At 45.3% G+C, this 15,032-nt stretch overlaps 1 protein-coding gene across 1 annotated transcript in view; it reads right to left on the bottom strand.

Annotated features, from left to right (window-relative positions):
* Positions 1-792: 792 nt before the first annotated feature.
* LOC147426195 (methyltransferase) overlaps positions 793-15,032 on the bottom strand; it is a 69,191-nt gene continuing 54,951 nt past the window's right edge. The window contains exons 7-9 of the mRNA XM_086498091.1: positions 2,607-2,723; positions 1,903-2,068; positions 793-1,816 (exon numbers count right to left, since the gene is read on the bottom strand). Coding sequence (XP_086354217.1) covers positions 1,591-1,816; positions 1,903-2,068; positions 2,607-2,723 — 509 coding nt within the window. The 3' untranslated portion in view covers positions 793-1,590. The remainder of the gene's footprint in view (positions 1,817-1,902; positions 2,069-2,606; positions 2,724-15,032) is intronic.

Raw genomic sequence — 15,032 nt, 5'->3', positions numbered from 1 at the left:
CTTCAATAGCAAGCAAAAGCTCTTTCTGTGTATGTTTTCCAAAACTGACTCCCCAACACTAGGAGCCCTCCACGTAACGGAAAGGAAGGTAGATCTTTTCATCATTATAATAGTAAGGAAGAATAATGCAACCTCACTCCATAAAATAGTCTAACGATCATGTGTGCAATGTGTCAAAATATATAATCACCTGTAGTGTAAAATGTGCATGAATGTGACTCAGCTTAAAAAGCACCTACATTAAAGTTTTTAAAAATTGTTTGTTAAGAGGAAATACAAAGATGAAAAGTTTACAATCTGAATAAGCAATTTGCAATCTTCTCTTTTGTAATTTGCTTGTAATTGTCTCTTGTTTCATCTTCCATAGCTTTCATTGATATGAATGTTGTGATGCTTAGATAGAGAGAAGTGGTTCACATACTAGACATCAAGTACACATCTATAGTAGCCGTCTCTCATTCTCACATGCAAATGCTCACTAATTGTACGTGTAACTTAAGTTGTCCATAACAAAAAGATCAATTGAAACCTTAGCAACTAGCTACCAATGCTTACTCATTGACTTGCACCTTAGTACATTATTCCTTAGCTTATACTAAGATGTCATGATTGTTTAACATCTCTCTCTCTCTCTCTCTCTCTCTCTCTCTCTCTCTCTCTCTCTCTCTCTCTCTATATATATATATATATATATATATATATTTATTATTATTTTTTGTTACACTCTTATGTATCGGACGAATGGGTCAGTCTTTCATCATTTGAGGGTAAACGACTTATTCCATGTGAATCTGATCAAAAATCTAAAATAAGCTTATGCTCTCTAAGCATGTTTGGTATTCACAGTCGAGCAAAAAAGAAGGCAATCATGGACACAAATCTCTTGAGAAATGAGATATGCCAAGTCAAAGCAAACTTGAGGCATAATTTGACACCGACTGCCAATCAGTGTTGCATCTGCATCCCACTGATGCCAATGAAGTTTGCATGCAGTGTCATCGACCGTACTCGCACTCGAATACATGGCAATGAAGTCAATAATCATGCCATGTCTGGATGGGCCTTGACTGGTGAGCAAATAGAATGGCATCTTTGGAGGTCCAAGAGGAAGGACCCCAGACACTTCTAGTCCCCAAACTGCATGATCCATCGTAATGGCCCAGAATCCAACCAAAACAGTACGTTCGTCAGGTATCATAGTACATTGTACATGTAATGCTATACCTTTGGTTTGGTGTGTGTGTGAGAGAGAGAGAACGTCTTCAAAAGGCCAAAATGACCTATGAGACCAAGCTGTTACAAGATAGTTAATTTGATACCATGTCCGGATAAGGGGGGGGGGGGGGGGGGGGGGAGAGAGAGAGAGAGAGAGAGTCCGAACATCATGCCAAGAAAACCGACTAGCCTAAACCAGTTGGAGCATAATGCAGTTGAATTTATGATATTGCACAGCGCCTCTTCTTGAGTACACCTGGTCAACCCAAAATGCAGTGACCATGGCAAAATGGGAACAACTGATATCCTGGGTAATGATGGCAAACCCTGTCTCCATTAAGAAGAACCCTGTCCTGCAACATGGAGAATCATGAACTAATTTGTCCGTACTGCTACAAGGCTTGCAAGCAATAAAGTATTTTCAGGTGTGACTTCCGGTGAAACATACGCAACTAGCCTAGCATTCATACCGACCTGCTTTAGCCAGTAAAACCTACCCACATCCAGCAACCGCTTACATTTCAAGCCAAATTCTGCTCTATCTACGAAAGATGTCAGCCAACCATTCACATTATCCCCTCCCTTTTCTTCTGCATAACCCCTGAAGGAAAAGCAAATAATTGGTATTTGAATACACAGAAAGAGCAATTCTCAATGAAATCATTGGTGGGGCTCATAGGATCTTACTCAAAATTTGTTGGGCTCTCTAAAACTGATGGATTCAAACAGGAAGCTGAAAGGTTTCTTGCGTCGACAGCATGCCCTTTATTTCCAGATACAGCTCCACTGGTCAACCAGGTAATGACGTGAAACTCTTTTTTCGAGAACCCCAACTGCTTGAAGAACTCCTTATCTGCAACAAACAAAAAACCAAGAGTCGTTTACATGAGATGCAGGTGGCAGTGTTCGAAGAAAACCGGCCTTTCGTGTATTTGTAACCGGTTGAAATTGCAAAATCCACGCTAGGCTCTGAGTTTGCCTTGAAGAAAATCGGTAAATATTTACAAGTTTTAGTGTAAAAATCGACAATCCTTCAAACTTTGACCTAAAACCGGAAGAGTTTTGAGTATGCTCTTTTTCTCTCTGGTTGGGAAAAAAGTTTTTGTTGAGCCCTGGCAGGCGGTCCCAAGATCTAAAGGTGATTATCGAAAGTCTTATGACAGGTTGCATCTTGAACATATTTAAGTGAGAACAGTGAACTATTGTTTCAGAAAAAATAAATCCAGTCTAAGTGCATAGATTTGACAAAAATTCTTTTCCTAGAAAAAGTCAGTATTGATAGCAAACTTAGAAACCCAGAGAAGTTGAAATCAAATATGTTGTTTTTGCAAACAAAGTCACAAAGTCTAAAGACAAATGAAGACGAAAGCAGCTTTAAACTAATGACTTACTGACGTAAGGCTTCCATTGGCAAATATGATGGCAGCAAGTGGCAATTGCTAAACCATCCAGATGACGTCTTGAACTCTGTGATATCAAATCAGGCCTGCAACACCGCAACGTCAAGTCTGCATGGGTCCCAAATTTAAATGAGAGGAAATCTTTGAGCTCATAAATAGAATGCAAGACATGTAATGTAGAAAGTCCTGAACAATGAAACGAGCATACAAGCTCAAGAATGCCTTCAAAAGAAGAATATTTCAAAACACAGAACAGACAACCAAATCGTTCACACTAACATAAATCCAAACTCACGCATGCCTTTCTTGATAACCAAGATTGCAAAAGACAAAAAAACAGACCCCATTATGTCATGAGAAATGAACGAGACACGAAGGAGCAGGACCAGACCATGTAGTGCTTAAAAATTCAAAAAGGACAGTGAACATCTTAGAAGTCGGTAAAAAACAGACAATACATCCAAATACACTATTGCCAAAAAAAAAGTAACTTCATAGAAACAGGGGAATTTTTTTGGCACAGCGGCTTTGGTATCCGAATCAGAGTTCAAGCATCATAGCAAGCACTCATTGCATTTGTGCATTTGCATTTGAGAATGCCATGTTTGCAAAGAATGCCTCAAGGGTGGGTGACTGTGCATGTGTGTCAAACAAAAACTTGAAAGTTGGTACATCAAAATACTAAGCAAGAGGAAAGGCAGTCCCTGCTTTGACAAAACAGAGGTCAAGTTTTGCGCCAGGCCAAAAAATTACCCCAAAAAAACAGTCGAGTTTGCAGAAGCAGGCATTCTCCATGTTTGCTGCAAAAGTTGCATACCCTTGCAACCACATTTGCAGCCAGCTATGAATTTCAAATATAAAACCCCATCCCCTCCCTCGCTCTTGCTGACAGGTGTAAGTTCCCTATATTGCAACCTTGTCAACTATTTGATCTCTTCATATGACCGAACGACGTAATTGGCAAGCAAAACCATTTTTCCGGAAGAGTAGAAAAGAATCATTCCCCAGAAATTGTCATAGCCTACCACATGCCCCTGCCTATATATTGGTCACAGGTGTAGGTGGGGACAATCGCCAGCAAAAATAAATAGGAGTGCCCCGAACATAAATAAGCAAATATGGACAACTGACATAAAATGGGCCGCCGGCCCAAAGATGCAGTCTAAATGTCATGCAATGGGTGGCCAACCCTGGAGACACGCTAGCCATACACGTATACCCTAGACAGGGGTGAAGCAACAAGAGTGCTGAATACTCACACACCTCCTCTCAGCACCTGATGCTGAACAAACTGCCAAAAGCCAAAGATATAAGGCCGACAATGAAGATGTCTGCTGCAGTGTCCGATGAAGGACGATACTCCACCACCAGTGTAGATCAACCTGGGGAATCACAACCGCCAAGAAATCTCCGTAGTATGATGCCGTCACAAATAGTGTAAAACTGATGTATTCAAGGTAAATCGATGCGTATGATACGTTCGGTACGGTGCAGTATGATACACAGTATGGTATGCTCTCCCAGAAAGAGTACATAACAGAAGATGTGGGTTTGGTGGGTTCTTTTGTGAGTTCTTTCTTAGGACAATATCTTTTCATGTGACCTTTACTATGACACTTAAACATCTTCCTTCTTTTCCATACTCGGTTCATTCTTCAAGACTTAACCAACCTCCTACTATTCCATGAGCAGATTTTTCATTAGGTGTCAACTTAGGGAGGGGTTTCCTAAATTTTAGCCTTACCTTTATTATCACTATTAGGTGAAGAGTTTTGTGCTCTAGCTAGGTGTAGTGGAAGATTGAGAAGAAGAGTTACTATGGTTCTTATCATTGTTCTTATTGTTCTGTTGGTTCTGAGGGGTGCGGGGTACTAGACTTGTTCTCCTTTGGCTTACCTTTTTTGTGCTTCATGTCTTGCTCGAGAGCAGTCCTCACAGAGTCATTGTAGTCAAATGGGCAGAAAACTCTCACCTTGTACTTGATGTACTCGTCTAGACTTTAGACCAAAGAGAAGAGCCTCCTTACGCTTCTCGTCTTACTTACACAATTGAACAACACCAATCTGCAAAATACCATTAGAAAAAGACATAATAGGAGTCCCATTTTGCTTGAGATCTCTCCATTTCTCTTTCAACTGATCAAGGTACTAAAGCTCCTTGAGCTTGACTTGCAATTCAACCCAATTGTTCGATAATGACTCGCCATCGCGGCATGCTCAAGATGCACAGCCATTTGTGCCTCTTGCCAGGCTTAATACCAATGAATGGCTGTAGCACGCTACAGTGTCACTTTCGTAGGACACACAATTAGTATAGTTGGTCTAGGCTGGTTCACAATGGACGGCGGACTCTCTGGGCTGGGCAGTGACACGTGGCAGCAGAGATACGGACTGGTCGAGTGGACATCGTGGCCAGGTCACCACATGCCTGACATTTATGAGCCGTGGGTGGCTCTTTATGGTGGTACATGTGAGTAGTAGCTGTTGGGTCAAGATCATCATCTTCTTCATATATTATCTTACACATAGTCGTCTAGTGTGAGTCTATACCAGAGTTACCCGGAACGCGGAACGGGAACGGCGACGAGGACCCCCACGGAACGGGGGAATGGCCAAGGGTCCAGAACGAGAACGGCGCAGAACAGGAGGCATAAAAAACACCCAAATAATGCTTGAGAAGGGAATGGGTGTGAGGGGGTGCATTTTAATTTTTGAGTCCTTGCACACTTAGAAGAACACCTAATGTTCACTACAATTTTGCAAAAAATTGCCTATTTCTCCCCATTTTTGAGAGTTGGCCGTTCCGGTATCAAGTGGTCACCCGGAACGGCAAAACGTTCCGGGACGTTCCGGCTTGGCAGAGGGGGGGGGGGGGAACGGCGTTCCGACATTCCAGGGCCTATGGAACGTGTTCCCTGGTAACTACGGTCTATACACATAGGACTTATTCACCATCCCTACACATCTGAGCCTCGACACCCCATTTTACCTGAGAGTCCTGTCCTGGAGCTGAGTGTGCTACCACGCCAGAGTCTGTATCAGTTCTTTGAGATAGTCGAGTCATTTGTTGTGGTCTACTGTTGTTGTTGTGTCTCTGTGAGCTCAGTTGTTGTCTATTGTTTCCTGTTTTTTTCAGTCTGTTTTGGGTGAGATTGTCACGCACATTGCACTGAGGAGCACCCACTGTAGAGAGCATGACACACTATCTGCGCTACAGGTGCTCTCATTTTAGCGATCACGGTGGGACCTCAACTGAAATCTCACTCTGTGAGGTGCAAATCTTGAAGCTAGTTGGGTCTATCTAGCTTCGCCTACCTTGCCTAGCTTCGCCGACCTTGCCTTGCACTGCTCTCCTCTCTCGCTTGGTCCAGCTGGTCTAGTCCTCTCTCGCCCTGGTCCAACCTATCCTCGTCCCTGGTCTAGACCTCCTCGACCCTAGTCTAGTCCTCCTCGTCCCTGGTCTAGTCACTTGCATGGTCTAGTAGAGTCTAGACCAGTCTTCAGCCAATTCAAGGTTTTCTTGCCCAAAGCTTGGTTGGTTTGGTGGTCGCTGCATGACCCATACAAGGCGGTCAATCGAGTGTCAAAGCGCACTCCTGAGTCCTCTGAAGTACTACAACAAAAGACGACCCTTGGAACCTGTTAGAAGTCCATCAACCTCATCACCCATACCTCCACATACGACATCACCCATTCCTCCCTCCGGTTCCACATCTTCCAGATCACCTTCTTCAGTAAAGCTCTCTCCTATTCTGCTACAGCAGGCTACTGATCAACAGGCTCAGCAAGGGGCCATGGAGCCGTTGGCTAGCGTTTTAGCTAAGGTAAACATCAAGTTCCCTACATTCAAAGAACTCTCTTCAGAAGATGCCGACAACCATGAAAGGAGGTTTGTATCTCTCTGTAGGGGTCGTGGTCTTAACAGGGAAGATGCTTATTTGGTACTCTTTCCATCCACCTTGGATGGCTTAGCAGACAAATGGTACAACCAGTTTGCAGAGAACCATTTTGCAACTTGGGCAGCCTTAAGACAACAGTTCTGTGCAGCTTTCAAGCCTGGTGACTACCAGGAGAAGGTGTTGGATGAGTTGGCCAACATGGTGCTCCAGCCAGAGGAGACTTTTGCACAACTTATGACGAAAACCAAGTCTCTGGTTGCCAAGCTTCCCCAGCAACCAAGTGAATTTATGGTTAAGAAGTGGATAGAGAAGGCGCTTCCCAAAACTTCTTAGCAAAAACTACGAGAGTCTCCGACCCGACGCCACTCTGGAGGAGTTCATTGCAGTTGCTACGAGGATAGAGGGGGTTCGGAAGCTCTTCACCAACCCCCCTCACATAGAGACCCCTTCTGTGTTTTTGGAAAGTCCTTCTGATCCTTTAACTTCTTTACGCAGGGAACTGGAAGCCCTAAAGTTACAGCGAGCTCTTCAAGAGGAGAGGTCCTTCTCTCTTAGACAGGAGAAGCCTCCACATCACGAGGCATTGGAACAGATCAAGCGCAAGCTAGAAGAGCTCAAGGGTCAGCAAGAGACTAAGACTACGGTTTGGTGTAGCTCATGCCGCTCTCTAGGGCACCCTCCACAGGAATGCCCCCTTCGGGTTTACTGCCACTTCTGTGAAAAATCTGGACATGAGAACAAGGACTGTTACTACCTCAAGGGATTGCGACAAATACAGCAAAGTCTTGGTCCTACTCTTCAACAAGGACCAGCACCTGCATCCAACATGGTTTCTCCTTGTGGCCATCCACACCATATGCCACCTTTGCTGACAGCCCCTCCTATGCAAGGTATGCCAAGTACTTTTCCGTCTCAGAGCTTTTATCATACCCTTGCTCCCTCATCACCTCAAAGCTTCTATGCCTCCACCTCCAACTCAATGCACCATGAGCAAGGACCACCTCGCCCTTCGACTCGCCCTTTGAATCGGCCCATTTTGTGCTACAGATGCGGAGAATATGGGCATTACCAAAGCAAATGCCCCCTGCCAGAAGGGTCCCCTCCTTGCCGTCATTGCCTTGAAACGAAGGATCACTACAGTAAGGATTGCCCTAAACTTCGTGCATCCACGGCTTCGAACTCAAGTCAAAGCCAAAACGAGTTTGCCTTTCCCAAGCTCAATTTGATAGCAGTGAGCACCGTTTCTCAGCCGCCCCCTTCTACCCACGTGGTTACCCCTCAAAATAAGACGCCGCAGTTGGCAGAGGAGCCATCGGGCGTCGTCACCCGGGCCCAGAGAGCCGCTCTCGGTCTTAGCATTCCAGCAAGTTCAACTCCCCCACACATTCTCACACCAGTGGATACCCTGCCTGCACAGCTGTTAACAAGCCATCCCCCAGTGGCATGAAGGAATCCAAATCTTTGCTCTCCGATCTTGATGAAGCTTTCTTGGAAGCAGTTTCAGATCTAGAGAAGATCAAGGTACCTGAGGAACAACGGGTAGAAAAAGAAAAGCTTACAGCAGAGAAAATCTTGAAGAACACCTTCCAACAAGTGTCCCTCTATGACATGCTGCGGCTAGATGCAAGTTTTAGAAGTGACACCCTTGCTGTTATTCAATCACTTTACCCGGGAGCAAGTCCTAGTGGCGGGCACCTCCTAATGCGACCATCAGAGTCCTATATGATATCCAATCCCGCTGCTCCACTCACTGATTATAGAAGCCCTCGCCTGACAATGTCCGTTTTGGGTCGACAATTCTCAGGAGTGATAGTGGGTGGTGGATCTGGCATCAACCTGATGCTCGAGTTCACTATGTTAGCTCTAGGTCTACAGCCTACTCGCCCTGCTCCCTTCACAGTTACATTGGCCGACCAGCGGACAGTCTACCCAGTGGGCATAGTGGACAATGTGCCTCTACAAGTACAAGACTTTACTTTTAACTTGGATTTCGTTGTGGTTCGTCTTCCCCAAGTTGAGGGCGGATTTCCCTTGCTCATTGGAAGACCATGGTTGCGACACACTAAAGCACTTCATGATTGAGGAAACGATGCCATGTGGATACATACTTCTGGCTCCCCGATGCAACCCATTCTCTAGAAGGAGGTATGGATCCCGTGGTGCAGCAAGTTTCTTTGTCAATGGAAACCAACCCTGAACAAGAACAGCCTACTCCACCTAACGGGTCAGACGAGGATCTGTTGGAGTGGTTGGATGCTACCAAATCTCTACCCTGTTATGGAGTCTCTATTCACTCTTTGCCTGAAGGTACAACCTCTTCCAATGTTTCCACAGTAACTAAACCTAATGAGCCATTTGAGCCAGCTCAAAGGTTGAAGGTCACAGAAGCTACTCTTGATGCGCCCTTGGTGGAAGCCTTTGAATTTGGCGAGCCTATGAAGAAGCATAGAAGCGGGAAGAAATCTCCTCTACAGGAGTTCACAGCCCCTCGAATATCAGCCCCATTGGTGTCTGCTTCCCCGACCATGACAAAGCTCTCCTCTGTGTCTAGAAAACCTCCTTCACAGAGCAGGTCCTGCTTGATGAATTCCCTTCTCCTGATAGTTTGCTACCTCTTCGCCCTTTCCCAACTCCCAACTCTCCCCACTCCTCCCCCCTCTCTCCCAACTCAGCCCCTACCGACCCCTCTCTTGCCCTCGCCCCTACCCATCCCCTCCCTTTGCCCTCGCCCTAACCACCCCCTCTCTCGCCCTAGTCCCTCCCCCTCGCCCCCTCACCACCCCTCGCCCTACCCCCTCGCCCCTTGTCCATCCCCCTCCCCCCCTACCCACTCGCCCTCACCCCCTCATCACACCTCGCCCTTGTCCCTCGCCCTCGCCCCCTCACTACCCCTTGCCCTAGTCCCTCCCCCTCACCCCCTTGCCCTAGTCCCTCCCCCTCACCCCCTCGCAATGAATGGAAGAGGATATGGGTTTTTCTTAGTGGTTGCATTTAAGGGTTTAAAATCTACACAAATCCTCCACTTCCCATCCTTCTTTTGGACTGACTACTACTGGACTCACCCATTCTGTGATCTCCACAGGGACTATGAACCCTGCCTTCTATAACTTGTTTAATCTCTTCCTGCAAGGCTTCCATCTGCTCTTGGCCCATCCTTCTTAGCCTTTGCCGCACTAGCTTAGCACCTTCTTTCAGCTCTATATGCATCTCTTCGCCCTTGAATCCTCTGATCTCTTCATATGAAGTAATGAACAAATAAGGAAAACTAGCCAGCATGTGCAAATATATCTCCTTCTCCATAGCTGAGAGGTCTCCACTGATCATTTGTGTCATCAATTCCTGCTTCTTTGACAACTCAACCTTGGTTTGCATTAGCCCTTCAATCACTTCATAAGGCCCTTCACTTTCATCTTCAACCTCATTTGCAAATGCGACTACACCAGACTTCTGAATTCCTTTGTCCATGAAAAAAAATGCAACATCAACATCCTCATCACTGCTGGTAGTACTATCACTGTCCTCATCAGACACTGTGGAATAGTCTTCATCACTAGACCCATCCTCATCTTCATAAAGCTCTTCCAATCGTTTCCTTGTATCCATATTATAGAGCTTCTTGGCACATGTCTTTCCATAGAGGCTAATCGTACCATGTCGCCAATCTTGAACAGCTCCCACTGCACGTAACCATAGTCTGCCCAGTATAATAGGATATGCTCCCAACCCCGCTGGCATCACATGAAAATCAACCACTGCCTTTGCATCATATGCCTCCACTTCTAAGCTCTTTACAACACCCAAACATTTTACTTTCTGATGATTTGCCAATCTAATCCGAAAGCCTGACACCCTAGTCACGGTAAGACCCATCTTCTCGACACATGAGTGTGTTATGACACATATTTGGGCTCCACCATCCACATAACCTTGTCCCAGATTTTTTCTTTTGTGCCACACATCTACTATTGGGCAAATGTCGGGTAGCTCATCCATTGCCAATACCTTCACTTTTCTCTAGCTCTTTCTCCATTGGGTTAACCATCCTCTTCCACTATCGCTTTAGCTTAGGCACCATCTCTATAAGCTGCCCAAGAGTAACATTTGCCTTTCTACTTGTCAAATCCTCCTTCAAGTCATAGCTTAATTGCCCATCCCCTAGTGGAAAATCTGAAACATGAAACTTGCGACGAGCCCTCTTTTTTCTCTTGGCCTTGACATCTTCACCTTCATGACTCTTTCCTTTCTTCTTACTAGGACCTGGGACACTTCTTCCTTCCTTTTCCTCTGTGGTCCTCTTCCCAATAGGCATCACTAATGTGTCCTCTAGCTTTAATGCCTTCTCCAATGTGACTACACTTAGCACTTTTGTCTTTCCCTTTTCCTCCTGGGTTAATCCACTGGTTCTTTCATCTCCCTTAATTTCGATGTCATAATCATTGGACCTAGTTAGCACCTGTCTTGCAATGGATACATGTCTCCCCCCATCCTTGGTGGCTTATCACATTGCAGGTTGATGTGACCCAACTCTCCACAATTATAACATGTAGGCGTCTGCCTCTAGAATCTACCATTACTTTGTCCAACACCATTCCTGGGTCTTTCTTCACCTCCTGGCTGATTTGCAAACCTCCCTCGACCTCGATTATTTTCCACTTGACCTAGATGTTTAGGCTGAGATTCTTCATGTCTTGCCTTAGCCCATCATCTTGCACTGCTGTAGTGACCACTGTTGGCATAACCTGAGGAGTAACAGAAACCACTGGTTCATGATGAACTCGACCTTGCGAAGAATCCATAAGCTGAAATTCAGACCTCATAAGCAAAGACTCCACCCCTAACTGGCTCATTTTCCTCAACTTTCACTCTTTGTTCCTTGCTACCTCTAGTGCATCTTCATATGTCCTAGGCTTCTTTAGCTCCACTCTCCAACGTATATTCTCCCAAAGACCAGCCAAGAACCTGTCCTTCTTCATCATGTCAGGCGGGGGTACATGTGGTGCTAAGGCCTTGCACATCAGCTCCCATGCCAATGAGAGCTTACGTATGTACGCATCTACTGGCTCACCTTCCTTTTGCACTAAAGCCTGTACTTCTTGCCACACTTTGTCAGGATCTTCTGTCTTCACAAACTCCACTTCCAATCCATGCCTTAGATTGTCCCAACTAAATCTTACAGGTAGATCCGCTGCACGCAACTCCTCTTCAAATGCTTTAGACCAAACTCGTGCATCACTCTTCAAACAGATTTGGAGAAGACGTAACATCTGTGCAGGATCATGAATCTGGTTGCTAATGCAGGCAACCTCCATCGTTTCCAAAAAGTCTTCCACATCTTCATCACTTCTTCCATGAAACTCCGGATAAGAGAAAGCCATGGCTACCCAAGTTTCAATGCTTTGAGAACCCCTTTGAACACACGTGCAAGAACCCAAAACTTTCAACTGACTCAATTCCCAAAAACTTCAATGGAGCTCAACTTCAGATAAGGACAAACACATGCACATCAAATGAGTTTTCGTAGTTGATCATTGGAATTACAACAGGCAAAGGACATTCCAGGATCTCTCGTAATCTTCTTGGCCCGAACATAAAGACTATGCGCTGTTGGAAAAAAATCTTCTTAGACACATGAACATTTATCTGGATTCTTTGAGTTAAATGAAAAGGAGTGAATTGAGGTCCATTTTGATCATCCATTAAAGCCAACCATGAAGCTCCCAAAAAAGCACACCTGTTTTATCCTCTGATTTTGCCAAAATTTCAGCAACATAACAACATAAATGGCTCAAAAGACCAAAAAACCAGCCATCATAACTTTAAAAAAATTTGGCAGAGTTTCCCCAGAAGTAGAGGAGTGTGAACCCAAAATATATACTGTCTATGTATGCATAAACCGCCAACAATAGAATCCGAGCATCAATTAGGAATCACTAGTATATAGCCTATGGCGAGGTCACGAAAAAGGTGCTCCAGTTACCTATATCACCGAAAGCATCTCCACATTTGAGAATCCCCCAGCTCAATAAAACCTCATGCTATCGACCCTCTCACGAAGGCTAATGCAAATCGCATATAGTCAAGTCTCAGAAATAACTATCTTGCAGACCAAGTCTCAGAAATGGTTGGGACTCCCAAATAAAACCAAGTATGGCTCCACAAAGGCGTACAATCGGCAATATCCACAAGTAACGTACAATCCAACAGACAATGCGCTCAAACAGGCGCCAAATGATGCATACCCACAACAGCTGCAAGTGACACCACTGCTAGTATATCACTGTACTCCAGCTACCTGTACCTGTGTGAATCACCTGTACCTCTCCCTGTAACCTGTAATCTGTAATCTGTAATCTGCAACCTGCAACTTGTAATCCCGAATCTCGAAGCTTGAAGCTCGAAGCAGAAGGTACTCGAAGAAGATCCTCAGTGGGGGCACCAAGAGAATGTGAGCGGGATGGAAACACACAGAACGCCTTTATAACGATCCGACACACACTCTTGGAATGATACACACACACACTATGGCGCACCACTCGGCTTATACAACCCACCTGGCCGAGACAGGGAACACACATCTGGAGTGAGAGGAGAGAGACTACCCTTTTACCCACTCCACACACACAGAGAGAGAGAGAGAGACACACACACACAACTCAGCTCAAAAGAGGAGAATTTCTGATGTTTAGATACAAATGAGCTTGGGCCAACACCAATGGGACAAATAGCTCACACAATATGGGTAAAATAAGCCAGATACAATCACAAACTGGAGCAGAAACTTTGCTCATAGGAGAAACTTACACAAAAAAACAACAGAGAAAGAGTGAGGAATTTAGCAAAATGGACAGCGCCATCGCGTCCGCAACGGCCCAAAACCCTAGTCTACAATGTCAAAGTGCTCAAATCCGACCTCGGATGAGCAGTTTACGGCCAAAACAGGCTCCATAAACCCCAAAAACACACCTACGGCTATTCCTCCTCTCTTCTCCACGTTTTTTCTGGTCTTCTCTCAGTTTTTTCAATTCCCACACTCAGCTTTATTAGTTGGGCACCCTTGGCCTTTTAGATGACCTCAAACGGACCCCGAACAGGCCAAAAACTGACCTCGCAGTGCATAGTTGTCACCCTGCTGCATCCATGTGCACACCTGGCACTCAAATTTTTCCAATAATGCATCCCGCCACCACGTGAAGTGGCCCCAAAATATGGTCCTCATGATGACCTTTCTGCATAATTATCACAAGGAAACACCCACGTTGTGTCCGTACTTCTCCACGTGCAAGTATTGACCCCATTCACCCTCCTGACGCCACTGGATGCCATCTGACGCACCTACTTACCTCATGTCGTCGGCCCGCGGATAGCTTCCTCGAGAAGTTTTACGCGCTACCAACTCCTCATTATTGTAGAAAAAACACACTGGTACTGGTAATAGTGAAAATCGATGCACTATGTACATGCTGTCCTACCTGTACACATGTGGGCCCCACGTAACCACCTGGCTATAGAAAATGGGCAATCCTTTATTCGATGCACCATGCATGTGTAAGTACATATGCGCAATCCCTTGCTCCAAAAAGCTCCTGATATCGGTCATGGTCAACTCTTGCAAATTGCTTGAGGAAATCGCTGCCTTGGCTGGGATTTATCTGGTGTTAGAGGATGGCAAAAACGCTGATGCTTCCAAGGTGAAAAACACTGGCCTTTTTCTACTTGCTGGCGATCTCTTGCATGGGAGGAAACGCTAGGGCAGCCAGAGGGATGGCGATGGCAGATCTTGGAAACGCCAGGGAGGGAGAGGTCGTCTAGGATGAAAACGCTGGCCTTGTGGGGGTGGCCTCGCCAAGGGAATGGAGAGGGTTCTGCTGAGAGAGGGTGGTACACCTGTGGCTTGGGGAAGCCTGCTGTGTCTTTGTTCATCTACCAATTTGTGCTAACTTGGTTTTGCTTATAAATTAACTTACCCAATTTGCCCTACTGAGTACCCAACAAAAGTCACTTAATAAATAAGTGAAAAATGTCAAAAATAGGAAAAAATGGGATAAAGTCATCTGAAAAATCCCCAAACTGACTCTGATGGAATCTGATGGAAATGCTTATGCTTATGCAAGGTGCAACCAAAGGATATGCATCTACACTGAGTGACTGGGCATACACGGTCTACGAATAGACTCACAAAAGTGCCAGATCACTCCTAATCTAACTTGACTGGACTCGACGGAAACCCTGTTATAGTGTACCTTGTCCACGGGCACATAGGGTTGGGATGTGTCACGTGACATCACCGTATTGCTCTCCAGTGTTGTTGGTTTTAAGGAAAGACGGATCCTGGAGAATGTGCATCGATTATAGAGCTCTCAACAAGATCACCATCAAGAACAGATTTTTGATTCCTAGAATCGATGATATTCTTGACCGACTACAGGGATCCTCGTGTTTTAGTAGAATTGACTTGAAGAGCGGATATCATCAGATCCGAATCGCGCCGGGAAATGTCTACAAGACAGCTTTTCAAACGA

This window comes from Adiantum capillus-veneris, chromosome 24 (genome assembly GCF_014529385.1).
Source record: "Adiantum capillus-veneris isolate H3 chromosome 24, ASM1452938v2, whole genome shotgun sequence".
Taxonomy (NCBI): domain Eukaryota; kingdom Viridiplantae; phylum Streptophyta; class Polypodiopsida; order Polypodiales; family Pteridaceae; genus Adiantum; species Adiantum capillus-veneris.
The sequence above is the reverse complement of the archived record's forward strand: the minus strand, read 5'-3'. Positions and strand labels throughout refer to the sequence as shown.